General features: G+C 42.1%; 1 protein-coding gene across 1 annotated transcript in view; it reads right to left on the reverse strand.

Annotated features, from left to right (window-relative positions):
* The window catches only part of SLC7A11 (solute carrier family 7 member 11), a 55,905-nt gene that overhangs the window by 4,629 nt on the left and 28,705 nt on the right, over positions 1 to 22,571 (reverse strand). The window contains exons 7-11 of the mRNA XM_009820513.2: positions 7,398 to 7,521; positions 6,133 to 6,236; positions 5,562 to 5,658; positions 2,413 to 2,562; positions 525 to 702 (exon numbers count right to left, since the gene is read on the reverse strand). Of these exons, the coding sequence (XP_009818815.1) occupies positions 525 to 702; positions 2,413 to 2,562; positions 5,562 to 5,658; positions 6,133 to 6,236; positions 7,398 to 7,521 (653 nt within the window). The remainder of the gene's footprint in view (positions 1 to 524; positions 703 to 2,412; positions 2,563 to 5,561; positions 5,659 to 6,132; positions 6,237 to 7,397; positions 7,522 to 22,571) is intronic.

Below are 22,571 nucleotides of genomic sequence, written 5' to 3' on the forward strand. Positions count from 1 at the left end.
GTCAGGAGCCACCACTAAGGACAATATGCCCATACCAAGCCTGCCTGAGCCTGTCCCATTCCAAATACTCCTCAGTGGTCCACAGACGCACGGTCTCAGCAGGGAGCACCAAGCCCATCCTGCCATCACAACTGTGATGTTTAAGTTTCCAAACCGATTCTCCTAGGAGTGTAATACTGACTCTATTAGCGTAGGCCAACAGCCAGGGGAGGGAGATGGGTGATTTAAAAGGAATCTGATGTTTGTAGGGGAGGGAGGGGAGAAGGGGGCAGGGGGAGAGGATTCCAGTCATTTAAAGTCAATCACTAGCTGAAGAATAGGCTTGCTGTAAATGTAGCTCGTTAGTTAGCGGACACAGATTGTAACCGGCAAAGCAATGCCGTAGCATACACCAAAAAGAAACTTGCATTGTCATCCCCAGCTCAGAGCAGCTGCGAGGATCCATCAGAAGGATTTCACAACATGGGGAGCACTGAGAAACTCCCGGAGTCAGCACGAAGGAGAGGAGTCCCACCAGGACTTACCTAGGAGCTTTCTGAACCACTTTGGCTTCTTGTCCCATACAATAAAGAGGTAGTAGGCAGGAACTCCAGTCAGGGTTATTGCAAATCCAATCCCTGTATTCACTGGATCAGAGTAAAGTGACAGTGCAACCATGAAAAGGCAGGTGAAGGAAAACAACGCTGGAATAAATAGAGGCACCTGAAACATAATCACACAAAGAACCATTACTTTACATTGACCTTGTTTTTGAATGACTATGGCATTTATATTAAATATAAATTGGATAAAACCCAGCAGCACGGGGTAGTTCTGGAGAAATACAGGTATCTAGAACATGCACACAAAATGTCAGTGACTGCAGAACCCAAGCTATGCAGAGTGCTATGCAGTGAGTACCATAGAAGTCTTTTAATTACACGCTAAAACACTAGAGTGTTTTACGTTCTTTAAAACGCAAGTGCTGTAAATAAGTTACATTGCAAAAGTCCTTTCTCTAATCCCCCAGTAGATAAGTAAGCAGCACTAACTGCAGTAAAGATTTCCTCTTTGATAATTACCTATTAGAAAACATTTTAAAACACAACCGGGAGATCAAGTCACCTTTTAAAACTATTAAGAACATATTGATTTTCTTCCTAAGGTAAAAATCAAAATCTAGCAGGAAGAGAGGAAATTAAACAGCAATTTGACTAGTGATAAAGATATTTGATAGCATTATGCAACTGATAGCTACTGAAAAAGCACTTTCTGACTGTATAAATGATAGCATTATCAGTCTCACTGTTGAAAGTACAAAAAATAACAGTATCAAATTAATGCTCTCAATTTTCAAGAACACCGCTACAACCACTATGTTAGCACCCCTCTGAAGGAAAGACCTACAGGCATGGCTTGTCAGATGTTTGGTGTAATGGAGAATTGGAGAATTCCTGGGAAATTATTCTCTTCCTTTCATGCCTTGAAGCATTACTGTTCCTCTTTTGTGCACTGTCAAAGCGGGTTTTTTTAATCAAAGCAAAATAGGTTGTGCTGTTGACCTCCTTATTTATAGATATACCTACCAGAATGCAACAGTGCACATTCTTAGTTCTTCACAAAGTAGGCTTCTTGGCAATATATAAATAGGGGTAGAGTTGTCCATTTTTTCCATGGTGGACATTATCTTTCCGGATACATAACGGGACAACTTACTTTGTAAGATGTTACTTAAAATGAGCAAGAAGAATGGCAGAACCAAGGCCAAACCAGCTACTGTTCAACAGGCCAGACTATTAGCATTTTCTTTCTGGGTTCAAAATAACTGCGTCTGCAAATCCATTGCAAGTCCCAAATATCATAATGATAACACTAACAACTTGTTTGCACATCAAATTGGCATATTCAATATTGGACAGGCAATGAAATAAAAGTTTAATATTAGCGCTTACGCTTGACGTGAATTCTGGCAGCAAAATTACTCAGGCCTTTATCAAAGGAGACATTTAAATAGAAGACTGGCTGAAAATCAGGTTGGCACATGTAACCCTAATATTTGTGGTTTGAACCTTATGTGACTACACATGACTGAAGGTATTTTCACACAGTTTGCATCATGCTGCTCAATGCAACAGACAAGTAAAACTGAGCAACCACCTTCACTTTGGCACAGCAGCTTCAGCTGCTGCCCCCCAGGCACCAGGGAATAGGCAAGAATTATCGTTCAGAAGGGAACACAGCTGGGGGAGCACTGGGGAGCTTGCAGGAAAACACAAGGAGTCCCTTCAGTGCAAAAGACTATTTCCTATTAACTCTGGTTTTCTCAAAAAAGGAGGTTAGCGTTCTACAGCAGAAAATGCTCCTTTACTGTCTGACTACACAATAGATAGGAGGGAGAAGGATTCATGTAAAACAGTAGAGAGCGGAGGTTACCTTGAAAGGACGAGGCATATCAGGACGTTTATATCTGAGATAAATCAACCCAGCAACTACTAGTCCAATAAAAAGCCACCTGGCAAAACTGAGGAAATTCAGGAGGCTGTAGAGATCCCCGTTGAATAACATTATCATTGTAAGAGGATGCTGCAAAAGAAATTCAGAGCATAAGAGGGGTTTAGTGGATTGATCTCTATTATTTTACAGCAGCGATGTCAAATTTTTCCACGGGGACAAGCAGCACAACCTTTCGCACGGACACCTGCGGGCCACAGACTTCGGGCCTGCCTTTGTCATGCAATCAGGTGTGTGATCAATACCTAGCTGTCCCCTGAGACCACGTTCAATCAATATATATCTGTCCTGGGTGGCCACGCATGATCAATACATATCTGTCCCCTGTGACACAGACAGATACACAGGCACACAGCCCACTGTGAAACCAAAATACTTGAGCATCCTGGGCACTGTTCTCACAGGACCTGACAAATATATTAGCCCCCTGCAGTTTTACACGCTCATCACGGATGCAAACGACAAGAGCAGCTAAGTTTTGGTCACATCTGATTGTGTGAAAGCAGAGGTTTATAGGTGTCTTGTGGAAGAAAAAGTCTTATGGTCTGTCAGGCTGCAACAAGGGAACTCAGCAAAGAGGGCATGGAAGGGGTTAGCTACACGCCGTGGGATGCCAGCTGGGTACACCGGGTTGCCACCAGCTTGTATTTGCAGTATGCCTTTCAGGCTTGCAGGGCGTAGACTTATCACAGAGTGGAAATGCAAAGATTTCTAAGCAGAGAGAAGCATTTAGCTGTCACTCAGGTGGCTACTGAACAGCAAGGAGAGGGGACACTAGAAAAAATGCATTTCCTCATTAAAAAGCTGTTCTGAGATACAAGGCTTCTGTGAGGCAGGCAAAAGCTTATGTATAAACTAGAGTGTTGTGCCTTGGGTTAGATGATTAGCGTAGGCTACAGGGATCTATTTCAGGGTAATCTCTGGACAAAAGCAGAATATTTGTAGCTTGGATCAACTCTGCAGGGTAGTCCACGCTTCCTGTATGAGACACCCTGTGCCCGCAATGACACAGTCCTTGCATTCGGGGATGAAGGAATGAGTCCACTTCACTGTAGCCCTTATTGCTCAGCAAGAGGGAGATCCTGGCAGCGACAGCCTCTCGAGGTTTATAACAGGCAACAGGTGAAATCAACTGCAGATACAGTAAAACACTGGGCTAAATCTTTATGTAAGGAAAACTAACTTGTATTAGTTATCTAGATTCACAGCCTCTCTCTTGCTCCCTTTTTTTTTTTTTTTTTTTAAAAAAAAAGCAGTGAAGACAGCATGGATTTGAACCAGAAGGATCAATATTTCAAATATGGGTCTCTGGCTTCCAACCTCTAATGACTCAAAGCGCTTGGTTCTTTACACACAGATATTAAGCAAACTCCTTTCTGTAAAGGTCAAGGGAAATTTTACCACTGAATTATATTGGGCAAGATTTTTTTCTATATAGACTCAGGCCCTGAAAGTTTAAAATCTCAGTTATAAGCATGATAATGCAAGAAAGGGCCACAGGCAGTCAAGGAGAGCTATAAAGAAAAAAAAATAAAGTAGGGTTACAATCAGATTGCATGATTTCTTGCAGTTGCTGCACTCACCCCATTATCAAACACCAGGACATATATACATAAACAGATTTCTTAATTCCTAAAAGTGCTTTTTTTAGTTAACAAGCCTCAAACACTGAACATGCTCATTTTCTCAGTTTCTCCTCAAGTGCTCTTTCCTTCCTTACAGTGTGTAGACCTTGGCAGGAGAAATAAAATAGGAAAATGCCAAAATGCAGACTATTGATGCAGAATATATCCTGCAACTAGTCTAGTTGCAATAAGGTAAGAAAAAAAATTACAATCTCTGAAGGAAAGCCATCTTCCTATGAGAATCTGACTTTTTCAAAGGAAATCAATGCACTGGTGTAAGAGGACCAGATGTAACAGGAGAAAACATCTTTCGGAAAAAAATGATATATTAATACATTTTGTGCATTTCATTCCACAGAAAATGGTCAATGCAATTTACCCAAAAGGTATGAATACTTCAGCCCAAACAAATAGAAAGCACAGTAAATGCTTATGTAAAATGAATTCCATTAAAACTTTTCACCATAATCACATTGCCTGATTTTCACAATTTGGATGCCTCAGTTGTATGCGCACATATAAAATTCAACACTTCAATTGGCACTTCAGAAGTGAGTTTATAGGCATCTATAGCAAAAACTGATTTAAATTCCAGTACAAGCATCTGATCTTACTAGCTTACATTCATAGATGCACACGCGTCTTCCGCTATGGCTAGAACTCCCCACAGATGCAGAGGTCTGTCCAGATACATTACAGTCATTGGTCCCAAAAGAGGGACTGAACACCCACGGTTATGAAGACTGCAAGTTAAGTGGAAATCTTCTTGGCACTATGCAAACTGAGGTCGGTATTTTGACATTTTGTCCTAACATTTTACCATACAAATTAGTCTGCAATGCAAACACATGGTCAACATTTAGTTCTGCTGCTATTTTAGAAGTCAGTAATAGGATTTCTACTATAGTACTGGTGTTTTTCCTTAGACAATTCACAGACTATTGCCCAGGCACACGTTCTTTCATTTTTTAATCACCGCTACACTGCACTGCTGAGGGTTCCCCTTCCATTATCTTAGTGCATAATTGTTTGCATTTTTCACTATAAGGTGGTATAATGAGCCTTTAGGGTGCTCCCAGATGCTGGTGTTTAGCTGCACTTCCAGTTAAATGAATCCCTTTTTTGTTTGTTTGTTTAACTGGAATTTGTTTCTCTGAAAGGGAACTAGCTCATCACTAGCAGGTCCTTAGAAATAAAGGGCAATAAGACATGAATTAGGTTGCAGCAATAGGCAGTCAAGTGCTACCAACAAGATAGCAAGGAGGAGATGATAGAATAAGAACAACTCCCAAATCTCATTCCTCTCTTTACTGTCCTCTGCCCTGCCCAAAACCCACGTACACATTCATAAACGAGACTCAAGCAGTGCCCAAATTCTGTTCGAATCCTCCAGAGCAAGCCTGTAATATGAATTCTTGTGCAGGAACATTTGTTTGTATGATTTACCAAAACAATGACAGCTGGCAGAGGAGTGTGCTTGCGGACATGAATCATGGAGAGAATTTCCGGAAGGTGACCCTCACGGGATGCAACGAAGAACATCCTGGTGGGAAATAAATGTGGACAGACTTTAAATGTGCTCATTACTGTGACGAGGCAAAGTGGCTCATGAAAGTCACAGAGCACAGCGGCACTTCTTAGGCTTGTTTGAGGTATTCTGAATGAAAAGACTAGCAGGAGAAGCCCATACGCAGAAATCAAAGTCATCACTGAACGTGTCCCCTCCTTACCTTACTCTATGATCGGTGTTTGGAATTAGTTAATATTTTCCCTCCAATTTCCCTCCTTCACATGAAACAAAGCAGCCATTAATTAAGTGTTATGCTCAGAGGGATCCATTTCCAAACCATTCAAAGGGTTTTAACAATAAGATACTAAATTCAATGGGAACAAGTCAGAAAAAGCCCCACACCCGGTAAACATTATAGTCATTTTTCATTTCCTGCTAAAGGAATGAATCCTACTCTCCCTTGTATATCCCATGGCTTTCACCCCCAGTAACATTAGCAATGCTCACCTGGAGACCGCAAAAATGCCACCATTCATAGATCCAAAGCAAGAGAGAGCAACAAATACTGGTACAGCTAAAGAAAAGTTTCCCATTAGTCGTTCAGCAAAGGTCTGTTAGAGGAGAGAGAAACATACAGTGATTTTTCATAAAACATGAAAGTAATTTTACTCTATTAACAAATTTTTAATACGTATGGTAAGTTTTATTTATACCCCTTTTCTGCACCCCTCAGTGAAAGCTGTGCTGTGCATTTGTTACCTCTTATTTTGTGACACCAAGGCCACTGCAGATGAGGTCTCCCACCCTTACCCCTGACTGCGTGTGGAAGATCGCCAGTTGGGGCAATGCTGTGGAGGTGGAATCAGGCTCTGATTTATGTCAGTTTAGACCATTGTGACTCAAAAAAAGACGACCCAGTCTGGTTTGATCTGCATACCTAGTATTTTTTTTCATTTGGCTGATGCTACCCAGTGGTATAGTCCATCCATTCACACTTTATTGTTCTAAGTTACCAGAAGAGCCTTAATTGGAGTTTGGGGCACCACAGGAGACATGCACAGTTTTCTTCAGGTTTGCAAAATGTTTTGTTTCCAAATCTCCCATGAGCTACAGAATTTGGTCATTTTTTAAGTGCCACATCAATTGAAATAGCCACAGGCAGCGTCACTACTGGAAAGTAAACGGAAATTTTTATTTCCTCATTGTGAGTCAGATAACATAAATATAAAAAGCAGTGTCATCACCACAATTCAACAAGAACAATCAAAGCGGTATTTCCAAGCCAGGCTGCCTTGCAATTCCTTCCCAAATGAACTCCAGTATTCACAGCAACCCCCTTCCTAAGTACTCGGAACGCATGTTGTGCAGAGACAGCGTTACCGCTTCTTGCTACAAGAACTAGTTCAGAGCTCCCACTTCCACAAATATCTATGTTTCCTGCTTCACAGGAAGCAGGCCTACAATTTATAGCAAAGAATTTTTCAAGCATGTACTTGGCTATAAGATGTAAGTCCTATTGACTTTGTTATATCAGGTCAATAAATATGGTCTAACGTTACATTACAAATGCTATCGGTGGCCTTAAGTGCAATCCACCTCAGTCAAAAAATCAGACTAACTTCACCGGGATGCTAATATGCCGTGTAAAAGAGGAGCCATAGAAAAGCCTGATTGGATGTGTCCCCCCCAATTTTTTCCCCTGGAAATAAGAATATATCAGCAAGAATAACTGCAGCAGGGATATAGCTTTGTATTTTTCTTCTGTAACTTACCACTGCTACAGCTTTTGAAAGCAGCAATTCCCCAGCACTGATTGTAGTGAAATAAGCCACGTTTGTTAACACATAGCCAACTGTGACGATAATCATTGAAATGCATATTGCGAGGGGTATGTTTCTGAAATACACAAGGTAGCTCATTATTTTGCAATCTGGTTGCTATTCCCTGAACATGAAACAATAACATGAGAAGAAGCCACTAATGATGGTGAATGCACATTTGGTGATCCCGAAATATCATAATTAGCAACTACCAGTAAAAAAATAACACTTCTAAACAAAATCATCTAGACAAAGCAAACAGGTTTATAATGAAGAGGTGAGAAACCATTTGAGGGTGGTGTCCTTTAGGGTTGCCAAGAGGTTGTGGTCCCCATGCTTCCCATACAAGAAGTATGGCCCATTTGAGCTGCCTACCCATACTGACTTCCAAGCTGAGCCCAACAGGAAGGCAGCAAGTATCAGTGCTTGAACCAGCAATAAGGCAGATAACAGATGCAGGCGATTCAGCTCTCTGTCTATCAGGAGAGCAATCACAGTGGCATCTCCAACATACCTACTGGCATTCAATGACTGCCCACCTGGAGGCAGTTCGACATCTTTCCCTGGATGACAAAATGTCTAGCATGTGAAATTCTGCCCTCTCCTCCTCTGTGCAATTCTTACCGTATCCCAATTATCTCACTCGCTATTCAACGGTACATGAGGTCAGAATATGACACAGAAATAGGCACAGCACAAATTTGTACTGTTAGCACAGCACAAATAGTACTGAACAGTACAAAAACCCTGACATCTTAGCTAAAAGACAGAACAATAACAGACAAATAAATAATAAGGCCGAACTTTTATGTAGCATGTCCTCCCAGTCAGCAAAGCAGAAAAGGAGAATTATTTCTATTTTGAAGAAGAGAAACAGAGGTACAGTGAATTTGTCTGAAGCCACACTGCAGGCAAATGTTCAAGTCAGGAACAAAAAACAGATGCTTCAAGTGTTACTCTAGTCTCTTTCCACTTGACATCTTTGCATCAGACCAAGAGGAGACTCAGATTTGAAACCAATGTTTGGTCCTTTAATTCCAAGGCCGAGAGTTGCAGTTGGAATAACACAGTATGTGCACTCCCTCTGAGGAGAGTGGAGAGCTCCTGCTTCATGGCCGGTTCCCTCCAGCTGTCTGTATTAAGATTGCTTTTGAAGAGATGCAAAGGTTGCGACATTTAGAGAACTTTGTTGTGAAGGTAACCCCATCAGGTGGGAGAAAGGAGAGACGGAATGAGGAATCCTGATGTCCCAGAAGCGACCACAAGCACAGTCCTAAAGGACTATTGCAATTGCCTCAAAGGAAAAGGTGTTTTGAAAATCAACACAAAGATTCATCATTTTTGGATTTTTTTTCCTCAAAGAAACACAGCTGGGTCATAATTTAAGGATCCTCTTCACTACCAGTCCTTATTTCTCAAAGAAATCCTTGACATCGCTATGCCTGTATAGAGCTAAAAAGAAGCTCTAAACTGAGACTAAATAAATAAATAAAACAGGACAGTATCACTGTTGCACATCTTGCCCACCTTAGAAACCATGGTGTCAAATACCGTTGTTAACCCAGACACACAGGTAAGAGGATCATACCGTATAGCAGCACCAAATCTGGGTAGACACCATGATACCGTATTAACCCACTGCTACCTCAGGCTCACAGTCTCAGGTGAAGAAGCTGGAAGGAGAGGAGCCAGTCAGCTTGTAGGATGTGCTTGTTGATGGAGAAGGCAACGGCAAGGACCAGAGCAAACAGCCCAGAAAAACAAGTGCTGTATTGCTGGCAAAACCACAAAGTTACTGACTCAAGAAATACTGCAGAACTGTGTGTTGATAATATGTCTGTGCAAAAAATGTTTTAAGTCAGCTGCCAGATATTTTGCAACCAGTTTAGTTAACCTTCTTATCTGACCTGCTTGTAAATTGAATTCAATCCACTTAGCATCAGATTCAAGGTAGGGATACATGGTTTCAAAACCTCTCAGAACAGAGATTTTAATTATATCTTCTGCATTACAGATGAATGCTTCGACCACCAAGCTATTGGATAAGTAAGTCAGCACTTACTCCAACCTTAAAAAAATGTTTCCAGCCAAAGATAGCAAATTTGTACTCTTTTCACAAATACCATTTGAATGACTGAAACCACATTGTTAAACTTAACAAACTATCTTTGTCCATTCTCTTACCAAACACCTGCTTGCTGTACTCACTTCTAATTTAAATCCCAGTCTAATTTCCTCTAAAACAAAATGGCAATTCAAAACTGGGGGGGGGGAATCATGCTTCCAAACATGACCATTTTCTTAGCACTGTAGGTCCTGTACGCTGAAGAGCACTAACCCCCTCGGATAGCAATACCAACAACAACAACAAAATCAGGAGAAGAATAAAACCCAAGAAACAAGGCAGAACTAGTCAGCAAGCACTAATCATTAAAAAGCCCGCAGATCATAACTCCTGCCTGGGGCAGCACAAGGGATGCTGTGACTTTTAAGCTCCTGCGTCATCATCTTCTGAGCGAAGCGATCGCTCAGGTTGCGCCTCCTTTTGTCTCCCGGCAGGAGCAGGCCTTCAGAGGGTTGCCGTACGTTCACACACAGCCCTTCCGGGTGCTGCTTATTAGGCACTGCTTTCGGCGACAGATTTAGACAAAAATGAAGTTTCAAGATCTCAGGGATGAGTAATACAGTACGGTTCATTTCTCACTGACACCTCAGTTCAGATTTACACTTGGTCTTCGAATCATCTGAAAGCACAGACAGGCAGGTACGAACCATATGTAAAACCACTCAGTGAGAGATTTAATCATGTCTTTTCTATCCATCCAATTTAAGAGGCAGTTCCCAATTTGCAACAGGATACCATTATCAAACTCTCTGCTATGAACCGCAGTCACTGCACTGGAATGAAAACTGTAATGCCATTAACATTAAAGATTATCTCCTTTCCTTGGAGAATCACTGTACCAATTTTCTTGTATTTTAGATATTCTCCTAGACTTCCAAATCTTCTCTCCAAATCAGGAAAAATCATACCTAGGTTCTATTCTCCATTAAATTGCCTCTATCAATGCAGATTTCACCTTTTCACTCTGCATCCTAGGAAGGAAACACAACATAGGGTGTTAGCACACCGATAAGCCATGTGTCTGATATAATGCAAATTCACAACTGCCACACAGCTAGCTGAGAGTTTTGGACTAGAGGGAGTGAAAAAATTCAAGAAAAAAATATTTTTCACTTTAAAGACTTAGATTCATTGAAGCTAAAACCTTTGATGGGTAACTTGACCCTTTCAGTACAACCTTTCTTAGGAAAAAAAATCTTAGAACCAAGACAAAAATCTCATCCAACCAGTAACGACCTCAGAAAGGCCAATGGCTTAAAAACTATAGCATTGTATGTGCTCAGATACAATATTTTATTTACTTAAAGCAAGCCCAGGACTTGAACTTGCATTGAAGTAGCTACTGGTTACTGTAGGGCAGTGTTACCTTTTGCCTTTTATTTCAGAGTGAAATCTCAACAGATTTCAAAAATCAAGAAAAATTGTTTTCAAATTAGCTGTTTTTCTGAGTAGACCTCGAGGTGCTGACGTTAGCCCCAAACCTATACAACAATTTGGAAGCACCTCGTGTGTTACTGTCAAGATGATATTCAAGCAGGCTGCTCCTCGGGTAGAAGAGGAAGCCGCTGCCAGCAAAGTCTTTTGCAATATTCATCTCTTCTCCCAGAACTTTGAAGAAAAACAGTATCAAAAGGAAAAAAATAATCTGAGGAAACCTGAATCAGGAAAATATTGACACTATAATTATAAAGTCTTTATAAAACTAGATGAGAGACAATTAGAGTAGCTTCTAAGCATCTGAATGTTGATGAAAACCAAATTGAATCTCCACACATTTTAAGATTTACCCATCCCTAGCTACTGTTCAAATCCAGATCTTCCCCTTCTGCCCCATATACAAAGCAATTGTAATGAAGAATCACAACAGCTTAAATAAAGAGCACATCTACCTTGCGCTTCCCAGGAAAAAAAGCCACTGAGGAGCCTACCATCACAGAGAAATTCAGCATTAGTAATACAGCTAGTCCATCCTGTGGCTACACAGGGCTGAAATACATTGCCAAGCTATGCTGTATACAGCTTGGAAACAAATTTTCTCCTTCTAGAGCCTGTAAAGGGCCCCGGAGCCAGGGCACAGGGTTCAGTTAAGCAGGATATCCACTGGGTTTTGCATTTGACCTTCGGTGTTGCAGAATCATAGATCGTCTGATAATCTGCTCTAGTTCTTCACTACCTCCTACAAATATTTTTGAGAAAAAGAACAGAGAGCAGACTAAGAGCTGGGGGAAGAAAAACAGGGGAAAAAGAAAAAGACAGAGCGAGAACATGGGGATAAGAACAACAATGTCAATAAATCAGCCAAGGAACGTTCCCAGAAGTCTACAGCTCATATCCCAGCTTAATGACAGCTTTTATAACAACAAACAGTGACCGCTAAGGGCTGTGACCACTGCGGGCTGTTCTTGCAATGAAACGACAAGCACACAGTCGAATGTGCCCCACCAAGTCAGCAGAGTTCACAAGTATGAAACACATTGTCACCACATCCTTTGTTGTTTAGAGGCCATGCCAAAATCATTTCCTTGCGTCCATTTCAAACCCAGGAAAAAGGAGAGAGGAAAAAAAAATCCTAATTCCTTCACATGATTTCCACACAAGGATTTGCTTAGTTTTCGTGAGCATGATCCTGTATATGCTGTATTTCTTTAGTTGAAAATTTACCACCACAGGAGTTTCAAGATCCTTTTCAGAAGTTCCCTTGTGCAATAATTTATTCACCATTTGCAATCTGTTAAGCAATTTTCCAAATGAACTGTTTCCAGATTTTGGCACTCTTAAAAAAATCTAATCATCCATTGCGCTGTCCATAGGGCCAAAGCTTGGCAGTAGTCACAAGTGCAAATTTATCCAAATAACTTGACACCGGAAAAAATAACCAAATACAACAGAGAAAGCAGCAAGAGAGCCCTGGTCATTTAATATCCCATGACTTCATTCCAAGACCAGAAGACATATAGGCTTGGCTTAGTAAATGCTACGTTCCAGAGCCCGACCTGTATCTCACCATTCCCGGTTAATCATTCTGTGAGCTGTGGCAATCCTGGACAGCAAAAGTGATATGTTTTGGTATAAACTTACTTATCTCTGATGCATGTTTTTAATGTGAAAAGCAGCCTACAAGACAGCCCATTACAATGAAGGGATCAAATGGTTCTCACCATGTCAACATGTGAAAAAATTACAATCTCGCCCATCTGTTAGGAGAAAAGGAGGATGCAAAACTTAAAAGGAGGCCACCTCCCAGGACAGAATCAAAGCCACGAATAGAGAGGCAAAAGGGATGGGAATCATCACAGCACCTCTCGAATCCGCATATTTGTAAATGCTAATATGGGTCTCAGCTGTGACTGACTTTAGCTACAAGCTATTGTTATTTTGTTTATTGTAGTGAAGGTTCTCCTCAGCAGATCAACACTTCTCCCCCTTCACTGCCTCCCAATATGTTCCAGCCTTATGTTCCAGACCAGAGCTGCTGTTTGTGGGCTTGCAGCTCAGACGCTATTAAATTATGTGACTTCTCTTCATCTTCTTTTGATTGTGATTTTCCAGGGGAGAAATGAAAAAAGGAAAGACTAGTTATTAAGCTGTGCTCTCATTTACGCCACCACACGCTCCCTGAATGTTACTGATAGAGCGAGTGTTAAAGGGCTTCCTTCTCCACTTCGATGCATTCGTTCTGTACCTCTGACATCTGCAGAGACACAGCAGCACGACACCAGGATAACAGAGTGAAGAATCAGGCTACAGTCTGCATTTAAAAACCTTCTTGCTTTCTATCACCTAGCAAGAGAAGAGCTTCTGCTGTGCCTAATTACTTGCTTTCTTCCTGGTGTTTGACTTCACTGGTTTGGAGTATAATTGGTTACAGCTCATAAAAGGGGCCTTCTATGACCAACTGACTTTAAAGGGTCAAACTGCGTTATAAGTGTGCTGGGAAGGGCAGTAGATTTTATTAACTTCTCAAATGTTTTCAATACCCTTCCCAGCAGGCTTTCCTAAAAAGTAAATTAGCATAAATACTCTCTTGGCTAAAACTTAAGACTTACAAAGGTACCAATTGCACAGGGTAACACTATTCTCCATAACATCTCCTTCTAGGCAGACCCTCCCAGCTGAAGTCCCAAGCAGATGCAGATCTATCAACAGCCCTAGAGAGACTGAGGATAATTGTTACACTCACAAGGCAATTTGCTTTATTTTAGTGGAGATTTGAACCTGGCTGCGGTCACATCGTGTACCGACTCAGGTTGGCAAGCCAGTCCTCACCAGAGTGCTGTATTCATTTACGTCACGGCCCAAGCCCTAACTTGTCAAGGCAATGCCCTTTATGAAACACCTTTCTTTGAAGAGCAGAATGGATTCCTCTGAAATTTGGACTACCAGCTAGAGAGACCTCTCATGTTCAAGCAGGATCCTGAATCTTTTCACACGGAGTGAGCAGCATTCCTGGCATTCCCAAGAAAACTGAGCCCAGACAGCAGATATTAAAGATGACAGCTAAATCCACAAAGGACTTTCAAGGTTACAGCAGCAAATATTAGTCACGCTGTCTCTGCTTAGCCACGTGTGTGTCTTGTACAGCCAGCACGTGAGCACCATTAGGAGCCAGAAAGCAAGCACAAGAGGCAGTACACAGAGCTGCTGAAATAACATGAAATGCAAGTAAAATGGGGGCTTAATTTTTAAAAATATCTCATTAAAAAAAAGAAATAGAACACAGACTTGAAACATAAGATATAAATGATCCCCTGTGACTTCTCAGTCAACTCTTTGATAAACCATTTGCTCACATTCATCAAGTGCCAGTATCCAACATCTTCACATTACCTCATTTGGAAACTTATCGTACAAAGTTTATGACTGTTTCCAAGAGACGTATGAATAATCAGACCTGGCTTTTACTTTGCACTGTAGCTTGACCCCAAGTCATATCCCTTCCAAGGACCTAAAGGTCCCAAGGACTGACCTAAGCTGGCTTTTCTTTCCCGTTGTAACAGTCAGGCCTAGGCACCCCTGCGTGGAGCTAGGCTTGCCCTGGAAACTCAGGCGTGCTTGTCCTCAGAGAGCCTGGGGGGCTTAACCGGAGAGAAGTCAGGTGCCTGGGAATGTGGGCAGCAGCTGAGCAGGATCTCTAGCATAGGATCTGCGTTTAGCATTTCAGAACCTAAAATGACAGTGAAGATGCTTGGATGAAGTTGCTCATTTATCTAGGGTATTGCAATTAAGGTGGGGGCTAGGTTGGACCTGTAATTAAAACAGTGTCTGCCACTCTCTTTCACAAAAGCTTGCCTTTTAAAAAGCAGCATAGTCTAAATTCAGAGTATTCAAATACATTGTCACTCCTGGGTTTGATGAATGACTTTCATGCTTCTTCCTAACATCTTCCTTTCATTTCATTCGTGGGAAACTTTCACATACTCTAGGAAGTTTGTGACCTTTTCCACCAGAGACACAAAAACTCAGATTTGACTTTTATTGCCTAGCTCCCGCTCAACCAGGAGATGAAGGGAGCACCTCTGCTCTTTCGCAAGCTCCAGCATTTTATTTTCTTCCGAGGCCTATTTGCTGGAAGCGCTTACAGCACTGCCAGTAGCGTAGATTATGGTGAGAAGCAATAGTAAATCACGGTGCTCGCTTGGAGGCACGGAAGCTATAACCACCAACCTGATATGGGGTTGTAAAAACAAAACACCTGCCTGCACCCAGCTCATGTATGAAAATGAAGGGGAGTGGAGCAGAGGCACTATTCAAAGCACTTCTCCAAGCTGCCTTATCTAGCACAGGATCACCACTCTAACTTCCTCTTAACTGCTCTGCACAGACACGTACCTCACTGACAGACTTAAAATAAATGTAAGAAGAAGGGTGGGATGTAATTTATGTTTTATTTATTGCAGGAGACTCTCCTGGGAATTTGAAATTCTTAATTCCCTGAACACCTGATTTATGAACAGGGTCTACTTTCCCCGGGCAGAACCACTTTTCATAGGAAAGACAGAGTGTCCTGAAGTTCCCGGCAGACTTACAAGCAGGCAGAGCTGCTGTCCCGCACGGCTGCTTTCCCATGAAGCACAAAGACAGCAGTCGGCAGAGCACTGGCAGTGGTTGGGGGGAAGACTCAGCAGAATAAACAAGGGAACCTGAGGTGGGAGATGAGTGGATAAGACCTCATAGCTGGGAAACCTAAGCCAGCAGACAGTGGCTACCACGTAGCAATAATGTCATGGCCAGGAAAGAAATCACGGTGGTTACAAGAGGAATCCCACTAAAAACCATGCTGCCTGTCACAGCACCCTTCCCATACTACTGCAGGTACCGGAGCATTTGCAGGCGGCAGGGTTGGGGTGGGGTGGAAGCAGAGCCCTGCCTTGATCGGTATGTATTTCTGTTGTCTATACTGAGGACATATGTTTCTGATTTATGGCACAGCAAATAGCAAAGCGACACTTTGAGTAATGCAAGGGAGCAGGCTGGCGAGGCTGCTATCATTCCCAAAACGAGCCGCTCAAGTTCAGAGCCTGGGAACAAGCAGCCTGAATACAAAACACCTCGCTGGGCTCCAGCGGAGGGTGCAGGAGGGAACGCCGCCCCCTCGGCCCCGCAGCTGAACATTTTAGGAAGCATCACTGGTAGCATATTAATGACTCCTTATGGTAAAAAGGGAAGACAAATGCTTAGGTGCATAGAGAGATGGAGGGAGGAGCGTGTGTCTGTGTGTGTGTGTGCATAAAAGGAGTCAGATTTTTCATACTTGTTAAATTCCTTGACATTTAATTTTGAGCAGGAGAATTTCCACAATGCCAAGGATCATAAAGGAACAATTTGCTGCTGTATGTTACCATTGATATTTCAGCGTGAATGAAAATCGCACCATTCGGTGATGAAAAGAGCAGCTACTTGTAATAAGGAGCACCATGGAAACTGAAATACCATTTACCAAGAAAGGCTCTTCCGAAGGAATTCAAAATGAGAAAAATGGTAACTGCGGGTGCCTTGAAGCATTAGCATTTTAAAAGATATAAAAGGGTTTAAATGAAATTAAAAGGAGATGTCTTAACAATACTGCACCGCCATGAAGGGATAAAGAGCTTTCTCTGCAAAAAGCAAGGAAATGAGGCTCTTGCTAAGGACAGCCTAGCAGACTGGCTATAGATGTGGGACGGCCCATATAGCACACTGAAATAACTCTGTAAGAAATGGCTAAGTTCTGACACAGAAGAGAAATCCGGAAAACTCCAAGTGTGAGCTGAAATATGCCTTTGTAGTGTGCAGTAACTGGAGACGCTTGAATGGAGTTCAAATGGGAATATCAACTTTTTCTGGTTTATTACCTTCAGTGCTTTGAGAAAGGAAATATCAGTAAGCTGAAATCCTCTCTCGCTAAAACTTCATAATACTTGAACTACAATCACATGCCTAGGAGAAGAGTTTTGTTTGGTTTTTGGTGTGTGGTTTTTTTTTGTTTGTTTGTTTGTTTTTTTTTTTTTTTAAAGTACTGATGACATGAAAAGAAAGATATAAAATTTTCAAAATCACCAGTAAGGCTGGATTTTCCTTTTACTGTGTCCAAGCTGAGAAATCTTAAACATAACCCTTAGAAAGTTAGTACTGAAACCCTTCTGCAAATCAAGTTCCTTCCAGTTTGGCTAGTGACATAAGATAACCAGAATTATTAATCTTTTTCAATGATCTTGGACAGTATGGTCAATGAGACTTAGGAGGGGGAGGCTGACTCATCTTTGCAATTGCACACTGTTCAGTCTACACTCTGTCAATGATGTGCTACTCTTCCATGCTAAAATCTTAAAATGAAACTGATGATGATGGTTTATACAGAACTTACTGTACCGTCTCTCATTCTGACTCAAAATCAACCTATGAAAAAACACGTACCCGTGCCATCAAAAAGCCCTACGTCCTTGCACTCCATAGCACGCTGTCCAGGACCAGCCTCCCTGACATCTGCACCTGAAAGTAAGCCTAGAGAAATCACCAGCTCTGCAGAACAGGACAAATGTACGTGTTAGTTTAGCAAAAGTCCTTGCAAGGCTTGTTTCAGCAACCAAAACAAGCACAAAGCAGATGGCAGGATTTGGGTCACTCTGGGGGAAACTACTTTCTTAGGAGCAGAGAAAATATGTAATTCGTTACACTCCAGGGTAGTTCCTCGAGGACAGCACCCTGACTCTGACAACAGTCAACACCATTCCCAGCTGGCCTACAGTTGGGACCTATCTGTGTCTGGGGTAGCCTGCAACTGAGAAAAAGACTCTCCTCATGGCCTTCACAAGCACCAAGCAAGAATCCTAAAGCAATTCTGCTTATTTTTCACATCTATAGAAATATTTTGTCTGTAGACCCAGAAGTGCATCCTCTAATGAAGTTTTGCCCAAGGAAAAGGAATTTCACAGGCTTCTATGCTCTTTGTGAATAAATCTTTACTTTTATCTGGTTTTGCCTAGCAGCTGTTTTTTTCCTGTAATAAACAGATATGAAAAAATAGAAGCACCTGTCATTGCTTCACTGTAGGATGAATCTAATGCTTCTTTTCTCTAAAATAACCCCACACAGAAGTTAAACCTCTTGTCAGACTAGAGTCCTCCCATTCTCTATCCATTCTCATGATCTATGGAGGAAGTCTCTCCATTGCTGTCAGATGTCTCCAAATGATGATATCAAAACTACACTTCTAAGGGACATTTCATTCCATCATACTTCAAAAAATTAAATACTCTTATTATATAGCCCACTTTTTTGCAACGAACAAAACATAATGACAAGGTGAAGATGCAAATAACAGTACTTGCTCAACAACAAGTGTTACAAGTGAATGAGGATTGACATAATAGACCACAGCAGTGCAACTTGTAAAATGCAGATTATTCACTTCACAGCCCCTCTGGAGCCATTATAATCTTATATAAATCCTCTTAGTTTACAGTTCATGGATATAGGCTGTACTGTAATTTAAATGATTGAAAACCCTTATGGGTTGTTAGTTAACAATATTCTTTTCTTAAATAAAATATCACTGTCACTGTGTATTTAAAATTCCAACACACTCATAGCTAAATATCAAAGTATAAGCTACAGTGTAAGTGACCTGCTTCCAGAACATCAGTAAACCCCCCCACATAAAACAGCTACCCTGGAGGGAAAGGGTGTGCAGGGGAATAGGAATCTGAGCACTCGCTGGGTAAGAACCTACAGCCGCCTCTGATGGAAATTCTGTGATCACACAGAAAGGGATACGCTCATCTACAGAGAAGATGCACAAAGCCAGATTGTCTTGTTTCGATACAACTATTACATGTCTTAAACACAAGTCAGCAATTTCACTACTTAAAGCTGAACAATCAAATAAGACAACCCCACTGAATGTGTCGTCCAAAAAGACGGTGTAGAAGTTGAATAAGTTATTCTGCTAGCTGAACGAAATGGAATATATTCCTTTTCTTGTGTATGATAATACCATTGCTATTGATATTTTGAACATGCTGTTCTAAAGGATAATTACTCTTGATGACATGGCATGTGTTAATAACTGTTTGTGCCATTACAAAACTCCAATCCAATGCACATAAGTACAATAAAGGACATACTACCCTTGCAATTTTAGTAGTCCATTCCTTTATTTGTATTTTATTCTCCCATTTTGTATTTTATACCAGTAAAAAAATGCTATCTCACCTTCTCTGTCACTTAGTTGCCAGCATCAGCCTAGAGAAGTTTTACATGGTGCTCTAGGAAAAGGTTACTGTTAATGGCATCCAAGATGCTGCTACTGCTTCTGGTATAACACTGCACTCACCTAATACTGGCTTAGCACTCAGTACTTTGTCATTTTGGAGGCTCAGCATTAAAGGGAAAAGGAAACAAAAGGGACACAAAGAGGTTCTTGCTCCTCTGCAGCCAGGAAAGGATGCACCACGGTACAGATCAGAACATCACACTGTGAATTAAACTAGCAGTCTCTGCCATATATAACTACCCATAGGTAGTGGGTGTTGGCTTGCTTTTACAAATAACAGGAAAAACGGCTATGAGACTCCCCCCTTTTTCTGTGTGCCGGGTGTAACCCACACTAGCAGTACCTGTGAGCAAAGACTGATCTACACCTACGCAATTTCATATAGAATTTATTGGCCTCTGCTGGGGTTTACAGCGAGATTTCAGTGCTATTTGAAACCCAGATTTAAATCTCAGACCGAAACTTTATGGTGAGTGCTCAGAATCATGTCCCCCCACAGCTAATGCCATTGGTAAATAAGGAAATAAAAGCACCAGCGTCAGAGGAAACCAGGCTCCTCTTTTCAAGTGGGAAGGGGAAAACCCAGGAGAGGTTTGCCTACACCGCAGAGCAGCATCAACACCAAAAGTTGTATAAACCATATGTGCTTTCTTTTACGAAAGGGACAACCCCCACGGGGCCCAAGGTGATCGACGTGGAGGCTGCGGTGGAGCCGCAGTGACCATGCTCTGTATCAAAACGCAGGCTCCGAACCACCTCACCTGCACACGCACTGCGTCACCTTACTCAGCTGTGATCCCAAAGCACAGGCTGATAGCTGTTATCAGCAATCAGGGGTTTCAGGCCTTGCGTTAGCATACAAAGAGACAGTACATCAGAGTTAAATGAAATCTGCTTCTCAAGCCAGTAATTCTTGCGTAGACAAAATGTTTGCTGATTTGGCCCGGTATGTTTGGTACGGAAGGACTCGGTGCCATGGCTGACGTTGTAAGTGTATAGACACAGCTCTATCTGATCGCTACTTGACAATTTTATTTTTTTTTTTTTCCCCATCTGGTTATAACTGATCTGGTGAGTTTACTCATTTTTCTATCTACCACTAATGCACTGCTGTCTCACCTCTTTTCCAGCAAATTCAGTCAGGCCACCTGCTTATGAACCACTGAAAAAGAATGAAAATCTCTAATGAGAGCCTGGGACCTTCGCTGCGGCCAAGAGAAGAGCTAGCTTAGCCCTGAGAGACCCATGATCTCTCCAGTAAAATACAGTATGTTTTACAGCTCTGGACCTTTAGCAGTCTTGCAAGAGATTTTTATTCCTGCAATGAATATTCCACTGAGCAGCTTGGGGTTCCCATAAAGAGGATACTGTCACCCTTCCGTACATGTGCTGCTATGTCCCTCAGTGCAAGAGAAATAGATGTTAAAATAGTCTCGTGTGTATTTCAGGTGGTGAAAAATGAAGGAAAACGCAGGGCAGTGGAAACTTGGAAGGTTACATTGTTCTGTCGTTACATTACATTAGCCTGCTGGTAAAGCAGATTAGGATTTTGCCAACTACCCGGGGAGACTGTGAACAAACGTTTGTTTTACTTCCTTAGCAGGGCTGATTCATAGTAACAATGATTCACGTAAACAAACAAAAAAGAAAAAAAAAGGAAAGCAAACACACCTTGCGCTCAGCAGGTTATCACATCAGCAAGCAAACAGAGCCACAAGGGCTGGAAGGCAGCGACTTGCTCTGCAGCGATGCGCGAGGCAAACAGAGCAGCCGCCGCAGGCAGTCGGGGCAGCCACCACCCTGAGCTGAAGCCAGCATGTAGGCTTATCGCACCCTTATGCCTCGGAGCCACCAAAGCTCTGTGAAACTTGGAGCCAGAGGTGCTGCAAGACTATCCCACAAACGTGCGGGGTGCTCAGCACCCTGGGGAGACGCCTCCACTGCCACGGAGGAGGAGGGAGGGGAGGAAACTCCAGCTGACTTCCCTGAACGTTGCTTCCTCGAAAGAGGTGCCACAGGCTTGGCAGAGGATGAGAAACCTGGCTGAGGTTTTGCCTCTTAAGCGTCCACTTCCATGTAGATGTTTGCCTCTTCCGTGTACGCTCCAGGCAATAACTTCACCCGTACCAGGTCACGGCACCTTACATCACCAGCATTAAATTGCCAAAGGCAGTCACTTGTAAAAATCAAAATGCTGAAACATCCTCATTCCCTGCAGAAGAGATTAGTCCAGATCCCCTTTCTCCACTATTCTTCAATCAGAAAAAATAAGGCTATACATATCATGGCAGCCCACGCAGCTGCTTGTCCGCTCATCCCACCAGTCAGCCCGCAGGAACCTCTCCCATCCAGCAGACACCTCTCCTTCAGCAGGAGCCTGCCCGAAAGAACATGCATTTTCAGAACTATAAGTGATCTTCAAAAAGTTTTGAGTGCTTCCAGGATTCTGAGAGATTTCATTCAGTCATTTTCATTTCCAGTTGGGCCTTTTATCTTAAACCACAGAGCCTACGTAAACAGAAACAAGCGTATCAAAGCAACGGCTTCTGAAGCATTGCCTTAATGCAGATGCTGTCTTAGCGGGGAGCCCATCACGCGGGCAGCCTGCTCTCCCATTCCCCCTTACCCTCCTCCCTCCTAACAGCACGCACAGGAACAGAACCACTACTAACCCTGTGTCCTGACATAGATCAGCCTGGTATTATGGCCTCTGCCTTTGCAATTTATCTTTTCTCCTCTCTTTTTCCTTCCATCCTCCAGCTATGTTTGCTGAATACCTTTGATTTTTCAGGTAGCTGACTACATTTCTGATTTCTGCGCTAACATCTTTGCAATATCTTTATCACATTCTTGAGACATAAAAGGAATTGGAATCAGATCCTATATCAGACAATTAGGAGAAAAAGAGTAGTGATAGCACTATTAATTTCAATTCGCATATCCACAGCTAAAACCCAGCACAGCGATACTGACCTAACCCTGCACCTACAGCATGCATTTTTGTTCTTCCATTTTTCCACTCACTCTTCCTTAAGCACCCATGCCAGGCATGGGCTGTAAGTTAACTTTGACTGTATGAAATAATAAATCATACTACAAAAATTAAACAGAACAAATAGATAGAAAAAGACAACTACACTTTTTCTTTTTAGTATTGCCTCAAAGCTTAGGTGGAAAACCTGCATTTCCTAGTCCTGAATATTTCCGTGGCCATCAACTCGACTTTTGTGTGAGTAGGAGCTTTTTATAC

The sequence above is a fragment of the Gavia stellata genome, chromosome 19 (genome assembly GCF_030936135.1).
Source record: "Gavia stellata isolate bGavSte3 chromosome 19, bGavSte3.hap2, whole genome shotgun sequence".
Taxonomy (NCBI): Eukaryota; Metazoa; Chordata; class Aves; order Gaviiformes; family Gaviidae; genus Gavia; species Gavia stellata.